General features: G+C 45.6%; 1 protein-coding gene across 1 annotated transcript; it reads left to right on the forward strand.

Moving 5' to 3' along the window:
- Nucleotides 1–936: 936 nt before the first annotated feature.
- Nucleotides 937–10,645, forward strand: ATP5F1A (ATP synthase F1 subunit alpha). Its single transcript, XM_063295869.1, has 12 exons — nucleotides 937–1,092; nucleotides 2,958–3,036; nucleotides 4,024–4,193; nucleotides 4,585–4,758; nucleotides 4,847–5,013; nucleotides 5,289–5,437; nucleotides 6,166–6,317; nucleotides 6,407–6,631; nucleotides 8,563–8,670; nucleotides 9,191–9,335; nucleotides 9,955–10,105; nucleotides 10,333–10,645. The coding sequence occupies exons 1-12, from the start codon at nucleotides 1,033–1,035 to the stop codon at nucleotides 10,412–10,414; spliced, it is 1,662 nt and encodes a 553-aa protein (XP_063151939.1). The 5' UTR covers nucleotides 937–1,032; the 3' UTR covers nucleotides 10,415–10,645.
- The last annotated feature ends 6,019 nt before the right edge of the window (nucleotides 10,646–16,664 follow it).

The following is a 16,664-nucleotide window of genomic DNA, read 5'->3' on the forward strand; positions in this document are numbered from 1 at the left end:
AGTGTGTGCAAGTGCTGTGCCACACCTGGCTTTGCCTAGCATACTGGAAGCCACCCACCAAGAGCGGGTACTGCAAGAGCTGTTCTTTGAGAAGGTTTTTCCCAGGGGCAGAGCCTTAAAAGGTGATGGGGTGATTGAAGGCACCCCGCAAGGCTTTTCCCCTTTAATGCTCCCCTATGTGATCACTAAGAGTTGACACTGACTTGATGGCACGTAATCAGATCAAATCATCCCAAAGCTGGAAGGGGCTGAAACAATTGCCCCCATTGGGAAGGGCATTCTGGGGGCTCCAAAAGGGTCACTGGCAGGCCACGTGGATGCCCAGACTATATTTTAAATAAAGCATTATAGCATTAAGCTATGTCCCAAGTTTGATGGAAAGACCAGAGAAATCGTTCATTTTTGGAGAAAGTAGTTGGCTCATAACGCAGCGATGAAGCCGCTCTCTGCGCGTGCTCAGAGGCACTCTTTATCAGGCGATAGCGCTGCAACGAAGCAAATCACCGCAGTTGACAGGACTGAGCCACGCGCTCCACTCTAGCCATTTCCTCGTGTAGGGGCGTGGCCACGACTTCTGACACGCCCCCGCGTATACGTCATTCGTGACACGCCCCCTCCCGGTGACCGCGCTTCCGGTGCGCGCGGCCTACGCTTTTCCCATTTCCTCGGACTGCGCCATTTTAACGGGAACGTTATTATGTTAAACAAGCGACTATGCGTTAAAATTTAAAAAAAAGCCCCCCGTTCCTCCTTTCTGAAACAAAAGGGCGCGAGCGGATAATAAAATGATTAAGGGGAGACGCCTTCGCCAGCACTAAACTGAGGGCAAGGAATGTGAAGGGTTACAGAAACATTTCCGGGTCGTCGCCGAGGTGACCTTCGGATTAGGGGTGTGGTCTGGGGCAACTCCCGCCCCCGGGGGCGGGGCGGGGGCCATTTTGCTTTCTGCCTCGGTGCGAGCCGGAGGCAGCCGCGGGGACAGCGAGAGCGAGAAGCCGCGCCGCCTCTTCCTCCGCCCGGCTCGCCTCAGCGATGCTCTCCGTGCGCGTAGCTGCTGCGCTCGCCCGGGCCTTGCCCCGGCAGGCCGGCTTGGTGAGCGTGGGGGCGAGAAGGGGCGGTCTTCCCCTGCCGCCATCTTGGGCTCCGGCCTGGCGGTGACATTGACGCGGCGGCGCCCTCCGCGGTCTCCCGGGGCTGCCCCGGGCCTCCTCCCCCGTCCCTTCCCCGTGGGCCTCGCTCCTTCTCGGCCTCGCTGCGCGCCGGGGCCGTTCTCTCGGCCTGGCGGTGACCCCGGCAAGGTCACCCCGCTTCTAGGGCCGTCTGCAGCCGCCTCCTGGGGACCCCAGGCAAGGGAGGACAGGCCGCTCCCGTCTGAGGGGCCGGGCGGGCGGTGGGAGTGAGAAGCGAGCCCGGAGGCCATTTAAACCGTGGGCGCCCCCCGCAATAATGCAGCCCTGGTAGCCTCTCCTGTTGCCCTTTCTTGGGTGGATTTGGGCGGCCTGTGGCGTGGGAGACGTGGCTGCCTGGAAGGCCATCATCAGTTGGGGCCTGTCCTCCCCAGGGCTCTCCCCGTCACCGGGAGTGCAGCTCCCATGGTTTCGATCTCTGCGAGGGTGCTGGCCGTGGCTGATGGGAGGTGTGCTCCAGGACGCCTTGATGGAGGGGGCTGTCAGTCGGGGCTTGCAGCACCACCGCCTGGTGTGTTTATGACCTTGAAGGCCTCTAGCCAGAGAAGCTCCTGCTCTTGCCATTCATTATTCATGGATCATTTATAATCCGTTTTGCCTAACTATATTTTATAAAGGATTTTCCTTTCGTTTGTTCTCGGGGCAAGTCTGCATTGCAGGTTTGTTCTCTTGCTGTCTGCCCCAAGAGGCCAGTTTGCAGTGGTTAGCATTGGCTCCTTTTGTCTTGAAATCTGATGTTGGGGGGGGAAAAGTATTTATTGAAGAGAGTTCTAAGCCTGTTTTGTACTCAGTGCAGCCTTCCGTGCAACCTTAACGAATATTTGCAGCTCTGCCTGTGCTGCTACAATTTAGTCAGTTCTTGCAGGGCTTTATGTGGTGTATTGTATTTCTTCAGATGTCTCATGACTTTGAAGTCTGTGCATCTGTCCTTGCTTTCTCCAGTTATGTGTCTAGGTACAATACATGGTATATGGGGTTGATGGTCAGTCTCTTAAAAACACACTACTTCTGAAATTGTTAAAGCAGCAAATGTTTGGAATACATTCTAAATGCAAGCTACTGTGGGGTAGCACTGCAAAAGCTGCACAGGCACGTTTTAGGTTTTAAACATAGGTACCATTAAGATTCCTGTTTGGACATAATAATGTTTTTTCGAAGGTTAATGCAGAGAATGAGGGTTATGAATAAGGTTGTGCGGGCTGAGGATTGTGAGTGAGCGGCATCATTTTGAAATCATCTTAAGGCTTAGGTCCTAAGGTTTCGCAGAAACAGGAGATGCCATTAAAGGGGCTTTTTATATTTCTTACAACCTTCACCTCTTCAGACCTTCTGATTTGATTCCTAGAAAGGGCTTTGGAGAGAAATCCTAGCTGTTTGCCATTCTTTAAAACCACCTCATTTCTTCCTGGGTTCTGTGGCAGTTGCAGAGTGCAATCAGATGATCCCCATAAAAGACATAGCTGCTTTAAAGAGTTGGAGTTGGTGTTTGCATGTGTCCCACAGAGCCCCCTTTTCCAATAATTTTTGAAGTAGTATACAGGTCTATTTAATGTATTGCGAGTTAACAGTTCCTAAATAAACAGCTTTGTGGAGGAAGTAATATGTATTCAATGCTTGCTATGTAATTTTCTATATAAATAATAATGTTGTGTTGCAGTAAGGAGCTGTGGTCAAACAATCCTGAGCTAAAGTCTTTTAACTCAAAATCCTGCAAGAAAAATAAGACTTCATGAGTTTCAGACAGGAGATCCTATTTTTTTTTTGTCTTAGGTGTCACGGAATGCTTTGGGTACATCATTTGTAGCAACAAGGAACCTCCATGCCTCCAAAACAGCTCTACAGAAAACTGGTGAGACAAAGTCTGCAATCTCAGCTTTGATAATCAAATACTCTTGGCTGTCATCTCAAAATTAATTATGTGATCCCCTTACAGTTTTTTAGTTATTTGACATTTTGCCTTTATATCCCTGCCATGCTGCAGAATCTGGTTGCTACTTTGATTCATGTCTCAGTAGGACTGAAGTGAAACTATTTTGAAATCACCAAAACAGAATTATTTAACTATTTAATTTATCATATTTCTTTACCCCCCATCTCGCATGCAACAATTTGCTAGGCTGTGGTCACTACCCAGTTGTTCACCATCCCATAGTTTGCTGGAATTTACCTAAGTTTGCTTTTTTGAATTTTTGCTTTGAATAGAACTATAGTTCAGTTCTTAAAGCTGACCAGAGCAAAAATAATACATTTTTGAGTACTGAGTACTATTGATACTTGTGAGCTTTGTAGAATTAAGAGATAAAGTTAATGAAGTATTTATTAGCCTGAGTCCTCTGTTCAGCTTCCCCATATTTAGTTTTATTCTCTGAGTGTTTTGTACAGAGAAGTCAGCTGTCCTGAAAATTTTGAATTGGAATATTTTTCTTTATAAATCAGAATTATTGCAATTAGCATATTTATTTTAGCAGCGATAATCTACACATGTAATGAAGCTGTACTATTTGATGTGATGGAGTGAGAGCGATGAAATCTCCAATTCCCAGTTTTTTAGAAGAATTGCTTAAAAAGCAAACTTTGTGCAACTTTGAAAGTGCCAGATTTGTCTGCAATGGAAACTTCCAGCTTACATCTCTGATTTTGTTTTCAGCACTTTTTTTTTTTTTGAAAAGTGAGTCAAATACATAAATACCTTATTAAAGCTGTCTATCCTTGTTGCAACTTGAATAACAAAACATTTAAACCAGGACTATTAAAAATGACCACCTTTCTTTAAAAAAAATTTTTTTTTCAACAAAAGCCTGTGCATAGCACATCAGATTGGTTTATATTCTTCCAGGCACTGCTGAAGTATCTTCTATTCTTGAGGAGCGTATTCTGGGGGCCGACACTGCTGCTGAGCTACAGGAAACCGGCCGTGTGCTTTCCATTGGTGACGGCATTGCCCGTGTGTATGGCCTGAAAAATGTTCAGGCAGAAGAAATGGTGGAATTCTCATCTGGGTTGAAGGTAAGTCTTCGCATCCATTTTTGCATGATAAAACTTAATTGTGCTGGTTTGACTTTTCTGTCCATTATATTATTGTGTGAAAGGATATTCTGGGGTATAAATAATGGAAATGCTGTTTAAAGCAACACATCAAAGAGGTGTTATGCCCCTTAAGCATCTGAAAGTGGCTTTTGGTGTTAGTCGTTAGCCCTAATTGCTAATTGTTAATATTTGCAGGCATGAATTAGACAATATGCACAGTGTCTGTTTGGGGAACTACATCCTCATGGCAGTGCTCTCATATTTTACAGTGTTAACAGGCCGCTTCTGTTATTTGTATGAATTATGCTTGTCTGGAATGTCCCATTAGATCTCTTTTTATTCCTCCTAAATGGGTTTTCTCTCTTCTTAGGGTATGTCTCTGAACTTGGAGCCTGACAATGTTGGTGTGGTCGTATTTGGTAATGACAGATTGATTAAGGAAGGAGACATTGTGAAGAGAACAGGTGCCATTGTGGATGTCCCTGTTGGAGAGGAGCTGTTGGGGCGTGTGGTTGATGCCCTGGGGAATCCCGTCGATGGGAAGGTGGGTGTGGAAACCGAGTTGCTGTTGCACATGAGGCTGTTGGTGAGGAACAGATGTGAAAACCTGACTCTGCTGCTTTGCTTTACAGGGTCCCATCACTTCCAAAACCCGCAGGAGGGTTGGCCTGAAGGCTCCTGGAATCATCCCGAGGATCTCTGTCCGTGAGCCCATGCAAACGGGAATCAAGGCAGTAGACAGCCTGGTACCGATTGGCCGTGGGCAGCGTGAATTGATAATTGGAGACAGGCAGACTGGGTAAGAAATAAGGGTGGTCCTTGCTTTCCCCAGGTGATCCTTACTACGGTGAATTCTTAGCTGTTGGGGAAGCTGGAATCTTCTTTACATGGGGATACCTGAGGGCATTTGACTCAAAAACATCCATGTAGTAATGCAAAATTAATAGCAGGAAAAACTGCTTGTGATTACTCACCTTTCCATTGAAAAATCCCCAGGTTTTCTCAAAACAGCACTTGTAGACCACTGGCTTAACTTGGGGCAATAAGACATTGACTTACCTCTTCAATTTGCAGCAAAACTTCAATTGCTATTGATAGTATAATTAACCAGAAACGATTTAATGATGGAACTGATGAGAAGAAGAAGCTGTACTGTATTTATGTTGCAATTGGTCAGAAGAGATCCACTGTTGCTCAGCTGGTGAAGAGGCTTACTGATGCAGGTACCAACATTTAATTCACCCAGAACTTCGTGTTTGCTGAAATATGTAGCCCAAAGCAGCCCTACTATTGAAGTTCTGAGTTTTTCTTAAAAGAAATATAAAAGACATATGTTTATCTGCCCTTAGTGTTACTCCTCAAAGTAACTCTCTGAAGAAAGTTAACTTTTTATTGGGATGGATCTTCTAAGACTTAGTTCATGTAGATGAAATAATGCTTTGGCACTGGCAAGCCACTTCAGAAAATGTGGCCAAGCAAATTGCATGGAGTTGTTCTTGTAGTTGCTGGGAATCAAGACTGACTCAGATTTATTCCCCCCCAACCCTCCAATGTCCACATATAATTATACTTCCTGTAGCTGCAGGATGGATTCCCTTCTCTCATAATTTTCAGTGAACATGAATAATAACATGGAGAAAAAAGTATGTCCCACAGTTCTGCAGCCATCACAAATGCAGTGGGCTTTCCTGTAGTATATAATGCAAATGTGCTAATAGCATGCTATGTTTATTAAAGGAACGCGCATAGTAAATCATAAGAGACTCACGTGGTACAGAATCAAACACTGCTGAGAGCATATGAAAGAAATAGTGCCTATCTTTGGACCCTCCCACTTAGTTCCAAAAAGGACTTGTGAGGAAATCAAATACAGAAGTTTGGGGAAAATGTAGGAACTTCTCTCACGGCTAAGCTGCTTCCACCTTCACTGACTAAGAATTGCCCCTTCCAGATGCCATGAAGTACACTATTGTGGTTTCTGCCACAGCCTCCGATGCTGCCCCTCTCCAATACTTGGCTCCTTATTCTGGTTGCTCAATGGGTGAATACTTCAGAGACAACGGCAAACATGCTTTGATCATCTATGATGACTTATCTAAGCAGGTTTGAAGATGGGGTTGGCCTCTGAGTCGGGGACGGGGAGCCAGATCTCAGCAAGATAGATGCAGCATCTTCGCTCTCTTGATCAACAGGCGGTCGCCTACCGTCAGATGTCTCTCTTACTGCGTCGTCCCCCTGGCCGTGAGGCGTACCCAGGCGACGTGTTCTACCTCCACTCTCGTCTTCTGGAAAGAGCAGCCAAAATGAACGATGCTTTCGGAGGCGGTTCCTTGACCGCTCTCCCGGTCATTGAGACCCAAGCTGGAGATGTGTCAGCCTACATTCCAACTAACGTGATCTCTATCACCGATGGGCAGGTAGGATCCCGAAGTGGAACAAGAACCTACAAGAGGAGTGGTTGGGTCCAGTGGTGTTACTTCTAAAACATGTTCTGTTTCTCTTTTGGAGTAGGCAGTATTATGCAAAGCACAGTAAGGGAGTAAGGAGTAGTAAGTCAAAGAAATTGAAGGCATGACTTTTTTTTAAGGGAAATATAGTTAAATCTGGTTTACACCAACAGCATGCACTATACCTCTCCATAACTTTCTGCCCTTACCAACTGACCTTGTTCCAACTTGTCCACATATTGTTTCATATATCGTCTTTTGTTCTTTACATTTCTCAACTTTGACAGTCTAAACAGCTCTGTCCAACTTTCTTGGGCTTCCACTCTACCTGTTTGTTCCTCTTTCATAGATTTGTTTTGTGATTTAAGCCTACAGCTAGTCCTCACTTAACAACCATTTGTTTGGTGATGGTTCAAACTTACAACGGTGTTGAAAAAAATGACTTATGGCCACTTATGACTGTTGCAGTGTCCCCACAATCATGTGATCACGACTTGGGTGCTTGGCAACAAGTTCTCATTTATGACCGTCGCAGTGTCCCGTGGTCACATGATTGCCATTTTTAACCTTCCCAGCCAGGGAGCAAAATCAATGGGGAACCACGTGATTCATTAACAACCACGTGGTTTGCTTAACACCTGCAGTGAGTCACTTAATGACCACCACAAAAGGTCATAAAATTGGGTCAGATTCGCTTAATGAGCGCTTCGCTTAGCAACCAAAATTCTGGTCCCAATTGTGTTTGTTAAGTGAGGACTATCTGTATCTCTATGACCGAACTCCTCAGCATCTTGCATATTGGTAGTTCCCTTCTGTGTGTCATCTGCATTCATTCAGCACTGTTCATTCTTGACCCTATTTCTTGTTTTTTGCCACAAGCACTTTTTAAAGTTCTTCATTCTGAGTTCAACTTGCGTGCTTTTTCTGACATACCCAGTTCTTTCTTCCATGTAACTAAAGTGTACAAAAACAGGGCCTTAAAACACGGGACATCTTCTCTTCCTTCGATAAACATGCCTCACAACAGACCACATACTATCTACTACTTTTCTTAAAATGTTTCCATCCTTTCTTCCATCTTTAATAAACATTCCAAGTTGCACAACTTTATCTGTCCTAGATTTCAGCAACTTACAGCTTGCGGTTGTTCACTCTGTTTCCTCTACCAGGCGTAACTACCTTGTTACTGATCCATTAATGTTCAGATCATACTCCTCAATACCAAACTACTTCTTTCATGGGCCTCTGTTAAGTTTTAATTCTTAGCGGTTAATTTGAATGCATAGGTGTTTATATTGCTATATATTATGAGACTTTTAGGGCCTCTTCATTTTATATTATGATGCTGTAATGGGCAGTGTGGAGCCAGTTTGGTGCGGTTGTTAAGGCATCAGGCTAGAAACCAGGAGGCAGTGAGTTCAAGTCCCTCCTTAGGCACGAAGCCAGCCAACAACACACCTTCTGTATATAAATGAACATGCATACTTGCATCTTAAGCCAACTTACCTCCATTATTGTTGCAATCAGTAATTGCATCATTACAGTTATCCATCAATACGTTCAACAGCCAGTGGTTTAACCCATCATAGCTTGGGTCAATCAGATCTTTCCCATGTAGGGAAGATACAGACCAGCTTAGTGCCGCATGCAGCATCCCCTGTAACGGCAAGTACAATAGCAGTCAGTTATAGTACACTTCGGCCATTATGTTGTAAGAGCATCCAAAGGCCAGTTGTATTGCATGCGTGCCCCCGCTATTTTATACAAGCTTGGAGCGCTAATCTTATCATCATTTTATGAGCTACTATACAGTTGTCTACGTTCCATAAACTGGGAGATATGTGTGGTGCATCTGATAAATTGGTCGGTTTGGTTATATTTGATGCAACTCTTTCTGGCAGATCTTCCTGGAAACAGAACTGTTTTACAAAGGTATCCGCCCAGCGATTAACGTGGGTCTGTCTGTGTCTCGTGTTGGTTCTGCTGCCCAGACAAGGGCCATGAAGCAGGTACGTATGAAACGATCACGGTCTACTGGCATCACCCACTTAACGCGTTTGGGATGTAACACACACATTCCAAACAGGTTGCCCAAACCCTTATGATTGGGGCTGTGTAAAAATTGCGCTAGCCTTTTATACTTCAAATAAGGGTCCTCAATAAAAGAAGTTAAGCAAAAATAAGAGAATGATCTACATTCTAATAAACTTACAGTTCAAGCGATGCCACTTCTGGCAGCCGTTGGTTTCGTAAAAGTATAAATGGATGTTTCTAAGCAGACCTGAAAAATAGTTTGAGCAGGGAGGATGTAGTGTGCTGAACGTTTTCGCCATCACCCCAAAACCAGAGTGTTGGGCTTCAAGTTAGGTAAAGGCAGTTGGCTGGGAAAGGTTGATCAGGAGCTTAAAAACTGAATTTTCTAGGGTCAGCCAGCAATCCAAGAGGTAGTTGCAGCGAGTAAAACTGGCCACACACAATGCTTGGCAGATCCTGCCTGAAACCCACTAAGAGCATCATTGTGTTGTGCAGGTGGCTGGAACCATGAAGCTTGAGTTAGCCCAGTACCGTGAAGTAGCTGCTTTTGCCCAGTTTGGATCTGATCTGGATGCTGCGACTCAACAGCTGCTCAATCGCGGTGTCCGTCTGACTGAGCTGCTTAAACAAGGACAATATGGTAAGAGTCCTTTTCACCCATGCCTGGTTGCCATTCAGAATTCTAGTAATCATTGCTGCCTTTTTTTTTTAATGCATCAGAACAGAAAGTGTGCAATCAAGCATGAGACATTTCCCTGACTGCATTCCTTACCCTTCCTGTGCAATTCTCTACTGTTACCTCTGGCTCAAAATGTTGTTTGACCCCAAATAATTTTAAGTAGCATGAGTTTCTGCAGCGATAAACAAGAGGCAGCTTGGCTACATGCTAAAGCTTCTGGTTTCCTGGTTTGGCAAAATGCTCAGCCAGAAGAACAGGTTCACGTGACCTCAGCTTAGCTTGTCGAATGCAGCCGTTACATCTTTAACTGACTTGGTTAAGTTTGTTGAAGGGGGAAAGCTGTTTCCCTGAATCAGGCTGGGAAGCTTGACATTTCCAGAAGCCCCCCCACCCCCCAATTGTGGAAGTTTGGGATGAATTTAGTTTTGATCATTGACTTTAAGAGAAGGGTGGGATATTCCCTTGCATCGCTTTTATGACTATTAGGTATCACTTCTAACGTCCAGTCGTATTTAAAGATGTAGTCTTGCTGCTCTGGGATCAAGTGATCCGCCACAGACTTTGATGTTCACTCTCTTAGTTCCCATGGCGATTGAGGAACAAGTTGCTGTTATCTACGCTGGGGTAAGAGGCCATCTGGACAAGTTGGAGCCTAGCAAGATCACCAAATTTGAGCGTGCGTTCCTTGCTCACATTCTGAGCAACCACCAGGCCCTGCTCTCAACGATCAGGTAAAGACAACATGGATTCCTAAGAGGTCAAAAGGGGAGTGAAGATTCAGTGCCTGCTTCCTGGTGAACCAGTCATCCATTTATGATCTTGATGATTAAAAGACTTGAGTTTTTAAGAGTGTTGCAGAGTATGGAGTATAGTGGGATGGGAAAGGGGCTGAAGCAGCCCACTATTCCGGTTTGTTTTGGGCAAGAGTTGAAATTTATTTAACCTTTTATTTTGACAGGACCGAAGGGAAGATCTCCGAGCAAACAGAAGCCAAGTTGAAGGAAATCGTCATAAATTTTCTGTCTACATTTGAAGCATAGACTTAAAAAGTTCTATGCACCAGGCTACCTCTGTCACTGACTGGTAATGCTTGGGCTCCATTTTTCCAGAGACTTAAAACGTGTGTGAGTTGCGTGTACAGATCTCACTGAGAATTTAAGGTTCCGTGCCAGCTCTTGTGGACATAGTCCTCACCGTGATGGGATCTGGTTGACTGCTGGCAGCATTGTGTAGAAACCACGTGGCAAATAAAACCTTGCAAGCTACAAAAACTCTGTTTTGATTTTTTGGGGGGGGTTAGAGTATTGTAGTACTTAACCCAAATGTGTGAAAGTATTTTACTTTGTATTAGTACTGGAGAAAGCTTTTTTTATAGCACACTAACATAGTATGCACATTTAGCTGATTTGCACATAACACTAACTGTAATGAGATTTGTTTCTGGCTTCATGTGATGTAAACCCACCAGTTAGCCTTGAACCTTATATGTGAACCAGCCTATTACGGCTTGTTTACAGCCAGTTTGGAACTTGTAGCATTGTGCAGTATGTGAATCCAGTCATCATCCTTTTCTTTACCAACAGTAGACCATTTATGCATAATTAACATTGCAGCCCCTGAAACTCTCATTATCTGTTGAAGAGGTAGCAATGAAAGCAGCTTCCACGTTGCTAACTGCCCAGTTCCAGCATTGTGTTCAGAGTTGCGTGGGTTGCCGACTTTACTGCTGTTCTAGCAGGAGACAGCAACATCTCTTTCCACATAGCCTTCTCAGTAACTTCTCCAGGTAGGAGCATAGGGTAATTCTGATCAGCACGGAAATTATCCTGGAACGTGCTACTTGTTTTGATGGGATTTTGGCACATTAAAATCCTGAAGTTAATTGGTTTCCAAGTAGAAATGTGTAGGTCACCTGAAAAGAGTAAACATAAATGCAACTGAAAGGAAAAGAGCATTAATTTTTCAACCTTGACTGTATCCCTTATTGTAAAAGAAAAATCCCGCTGACTTTTTATGCCTTTTTTTCCCTTCTGTATCTCCTCAGACTAGCATTCGGATTTACTAGTCTTATTTTTATTTGGACGTGCACTGTATATAGTCATTTAAAGGGTGAAGATCTATGAGTTTAATTCCTGGTAGAGGGTTTGAACCCCACAGAATAATATTTGGCTACCTGTGCCTGAAGATTCCCAATGAGACTGAAACCGGTAACTTTGTGTCTCCTGGTGATCAATGTAAGGGAAAGAGAGTAATTTGTAATAGAAAAAGTAGCAATAGAAATTAATCTCGAAGAGGGTTATTTTTGTGACCCAGGACACATTCCCACTTGCTTTAAAATGACCAGTTTAGGTATACTGCTGAAAGACGTATGGTCTAGAGTATAATTGTTTCTTCATTGGGAATAGAAGGGACCAGACCACCACCTTACTGTTCTTGGATAGGTTTGCCTCCATCCCTTCTGACCAACATCTTTTATTTATTTATTTATTGAATTTACATCCCACTGCAGTCTTGCAACTGTGGCCGTTTTAACAAGATGTGCAGAAAACAAGCCATTGATGGTATGCTGAAAATTAAAATAAACTAAATCATAAAATTAGCAACCAACATAAAGCATAACCATAAAAATAGTAGTTAAAAAGTAAAAGACAACGGAGTAGGTAAACATAACTGGAACACTCATAGGAAAAGCTGTTTTTAACCACGGTCTGAAAGCCAGGATAGGCCTGATCTCAGTGGGGAGACCCTTTTGCATCACAGCGCAGCCCCAGAGAAGCAGTGCTTTCTAGCATCAGCTCCCCTCTCCTCCCAGAAGCGTGGCCCGTGAGGAGTTTCTCCCTCAATGCTCTAGTACAGTCTGTCTCAACCTTGGCCACTTGAAGATGTGTGGACTTCAACTCCCAGAATCCCCCAGCCAGCACATCTTCAAGTGGCCAAGGTTGAGGAAGACTGCTGCAGTAGATCAGGCCCATACTGGTTGGAGCAGGTGGTCTTGCAGGTATCCAGAAATTACCAGAGGTGCCTGCAAGGAAGGGGTCAAGATGGTGGCCACAAGCAGGCAATCAAAGCTGTTTTTTTAGGTGCACCACGGCATATGTAAAAATACGAGAAATATCTTCCAAAGTTTCTATTCGGTCTAATAGCTTCTGCCTGGAATCTTGGCATTAGATTTTCCATAGCATCTGTTCACAGAAGGTCTGAAAGAAGAAAAGCCAAGAACAAAATAAATACATAGACATAATTTGATGGCAGCTGGAAATTATGAACCTAGAATTCTATGCACACAATTCTAACGCTGCTGGGCTCTGCTCCATGATTGGATATTCTACTTACCCCCTTGTTTCTTGCTGTACTCAGCAACTCTTAGTTTTTAGGGTTAATTTAAGGTATTTCCTCAATTTTCCTCCTCCTCCCCCCTTGTGACCATCTTGCAGTTTGTTGTGTTGTTTCTCCTCCTTTCCCCTTCCACGGACTTCCCATCATCACCTCTTCAACCTTCTTCATCCATGCTGTTTCCACACAATGGTTTGGCCTACTTAGATTCTCTTCAAAGAAATGTCGTTTTGGAGGGGCGCCTGTCTAAATTCTTCTCTTTTGACATTCCCAACTGAAAAGAGTGGCAAGATAGTTATGCTGTTGGACTTGGAACAGGGAGACCTGGGTTCAAATCTCCCCTTAACCTCAGGTCCTAGAGGGGGATGTGGGCCAGGCATGCTTTCAACCAATCTTGCCTATCAAATGACGGAGATCTTGTGAGAGATTTTGTAGAGGATGAGAGAGGAAGAGGCCAATTAATAACACAGTTTTTAAGGAAGATTCACAGGGAGATCCAGGACGTTTGTCAGCTTGACATCTGTTCTGGGGAAGATAGTGGAAATTGCAATTAAAGATAAAATTACCAAACATTTGGACATGTTGGCCTTCCTCAAGGATACCTGACAGGGCTTCATGAAGGGAAGGTCCTGTCTAACTAAACTGGTAGAGTTTTTGAGGGTTCTAAGGAATGGATAAGGACAAGCCAGTAAACATCATCAGCTTAGGTTTTCAAAAAGCCTTTGATAAAGGACCTCATCAAAGACTTCTGAGCAAGCTTAAGCCATGGGATAAAAGGGCAGGTCCTCTTGTGAGTAAGCATCTGGATAAAGAATAGAAAACCAAGAACAGGAGTAAATGGTCATTTGTCACAATGTAAGGCAGTGTTTCTCAACCTCAACAACTTTAAGATGTGCGGACTTCAACTCCCAGAATCCCCCAGCCAGCCTTTAAGTCTGCACATCTTAAAGTTGTTGAGGTTGAGAAATACTGGGGTACGCAGTTCATTGAAGGTGTCCACACAGCTGGCATCCACTGTAAACAAGTCCAACAGCATGTTAGGGATAATAAGAAATGGCACCGAAAATTTAGATGTCAATATAATAACGTCCTGATATAAATCTATGGGGCATCTGGAATATTGTATGGAGTTCTGGTCGCCACACCTCAAAAAGGACATAGCAGAGCCAGAGCAGGTTCAGGGGGGGGCAACTAAGAAGGTCCAGGGCCTGGAGCATCTTCCCTATAGGAAAGGGGGTGACATTTGGGGCTTTTTATTCTAGAAAAGAGGTGAAGAGGGGACATGGTTGAAGCTGCAAAATTATGCATGGTGTGGATAAATTAGCCAAAGAGAAGCTATTTGCCCTTTCCCCGAAATGCCAGAAGCAGAACTCACGCAATAAAACCGAATGCTGGAAGAATCAGGACAGGCAAATCAAACTTTTATGTCGGGATGGAGTCGGAATCGGACAAAAAGGAAGCAGAAAGGACGGTGGAACCGGAAGGGAAGGCACAGCCAGGACGCGTGCGCCGAGATCCAAAGCCGCCGATTGGCGGAGAAAAGGAGGCGGAATCGCCGCCACCTCCTCCCAGCGCGCGTGATAGGAGGGCAGAAAAGCGCGCTGAAGAGCGAGCGTCCCGATTGGCTCCCGCACCCAAGCGGCGGGAAAATCGAAGGTATAAAGTGCGTTCGAAGCCGCGGGAGGTTGTCAGAGAGAATTGTTCGCCTAGGTCGGCTCCTGCGTCTTACACTGAAGCGCCTTTCTGAGTCCGGCCGCGATCCCGCGCCTCACCGTGACCCTGGTCCTTACCAGGACTCCGCGCCCCGCCTTGACTGCACACTAGGGTGCTCCTCCGCTTCCCATTGCGAACCTTCCTCAGCTGCTACCCCGTGCCTCGCGCTGACTTCACGCCGGGCGGCTCCTCGGCGCCTAGCCCGAACCCTGCACCAGTACGCTCCACTGTGCCTCGCCTCGGCTCCACGATAGACCGTCCTCCCTGGGCCTTGCCTTGATCCTGTGACAACCCACTTTCCTGGGCCTCACCTGCTTTCTGGAGCTGAAGGGAAAACACCAGATTGTTCGTGCAATTGCTGTCATTAATAAAAGTTCAACGTTTACAGAAGTTTCCTGTGTTGTGTGGTTAGTCAGATCAGGACAGATTGTCTCCGACCAGCGGTGTTTGGGGACAAGGAAGATGCTCGTGTAATTCTGTGGTGAGCAATGGAACAGCTTGCTCTGGAGGACGCTCAACTGGCACAGCAGGTCGCTGCCCTGAATGCCCAGATAGCCTAGCTCCAGCTTCAGCAGCCCGCAGCTGCTGCCTCAGCCCCGCACTACAAGTGTCCTGTGGCAGCGCTGGGGAAATTTGATGGGACTTTAGCTCAATTTCCGGCCTTCGCTCAATGCAGATTGTTCATGAGCCTTTGCCCAGAGGACTTCCCTTCTGATCCTCATAAGGTGGGCTTCCTGATAAGTCTGCTATCGGGGAATGCTGCATGGTGGGCTTTGTCTTTGGTCACTCAACAAAGCCCTTTGTTGGACAATTTCAATGAGTTCAGCTGCAAGCTTCAGCTCACGTACGAAGACCCGGTCAAATCACAGTCTGCCAGTAGACGTCTTAGGGAACTAAGGCAAGGGCATTGACCTGTGGCCGAGTACATCAGAGACTTTTGTCTTTTAGCACAAGACCTAAAGTGGAACGACGAGGCCCTAATGGATCAATTTCAGGAAGGCCTGTCCTCAGAGATTCTGGACTCGTGCATATGCCATGGCTGACTCCAGTATTTAATCGACTGGAAGGGGTACGGTACCGATGAGTACTCCTGGGAGGGGTTGTCCAATGTTTATGCATTTCTGCGGAGACAATTCCACTGCCAATACCCGCAGAAACCTGGGCCACAAATGCAGGGGGAATGGATGGTGGAGCCAGAAGGGAAGGCAGAGCCAGGATGCATGAGCCAAGATCCAGAGCTGCCAATTGGTAGAGAAGAGGAGGTGGAATCACCACCACCTCCCAGCACACATGATAGGAGGGCAGAAAAGCACGCGGAACAATGAGCGTCCCAATTGGCTCCCGCACCTAAGTGATGGGAAAATCAAAGGTATAAAGAGCGTCTGAAGCTGGAGAAGGTTGTCAGGGACAACTGTTTGCCTAATTCGGCTCCTGCTCCTTATATCCCACAAGCATGGCTGCGATCCCACAGCCCACCATGACCCTGGTCGTTACCTGGACTCTGCGCCTTGCCTTGACTCCACGGCAGGTTTCTCCTCCACTTCCCATCGTGAACCTCCTTTGGCTGCTGCCCTGTGCCTCGCGCTGACTTCACACCGGGTGGCTCCTTGGTGCCTAGTCCGAACCCTGTGTCGTTAAGCATTGTGCCTTGGCTCCACGCTAAACCATCTTTCCTGGGCCTTGCCCTGATCCTGTGACAGTCCTCTTCCGGGGCCTTCCCTGGACCCTGCAACTGCCCACTCTCCTGGGCCTCACCTGCTTTCCAGAGCTGAAGGGAAAATACTGGATTGTTCATGTAATTGTTGTCATTAATAAAGGTTCAATGTTTACAGAAGCTTCCTGTCTTGTGCTTATTTGGATTAGGACACTTTGTTACAGGTAGTCCTCATTTAACAGCCACAACAGGGAACGGGAAATTGGTTGTTAAACGTTGTAATCGCTAATTGAATCACCACGTGACCAAACCTGATTTTATGACCATTTTTATGACAGTTCTTAAGCGGATCCAGCTTCCCAATGGACGTTTTGCTGGAAACCAGAAAAAAAGGTTGCAAATCGTGATCACATGACCTCAGGATGCTGCAACTGGTTGTAAATGCGAGCCAGCTGCCAAGTGCCCGAATTGCGATCATGTGGCCACAGGGGTGGTGCGATGGTTTGCAACAGTCGTGTGAGTACAGATCGTAAAGCACTTTTTCCAAGACTATTGTAACTTCGAACTGTTGTTAAACTAATGATCTTTAA

Source organism: Candoia aspera, chromosome 2 (assembly GCF_035149785.1).
Source record: "Candoia aspera isolate rCanAsp1 chromosome 2, rCanAsp1.hap2, whole genome shotgun sequence".
NCBI classification, from domain to species: Eukaryota; Metazoa; Chordata; class Lepidosauria; order Squamata; family Boidae; genus Candoia; species Candoia aspera.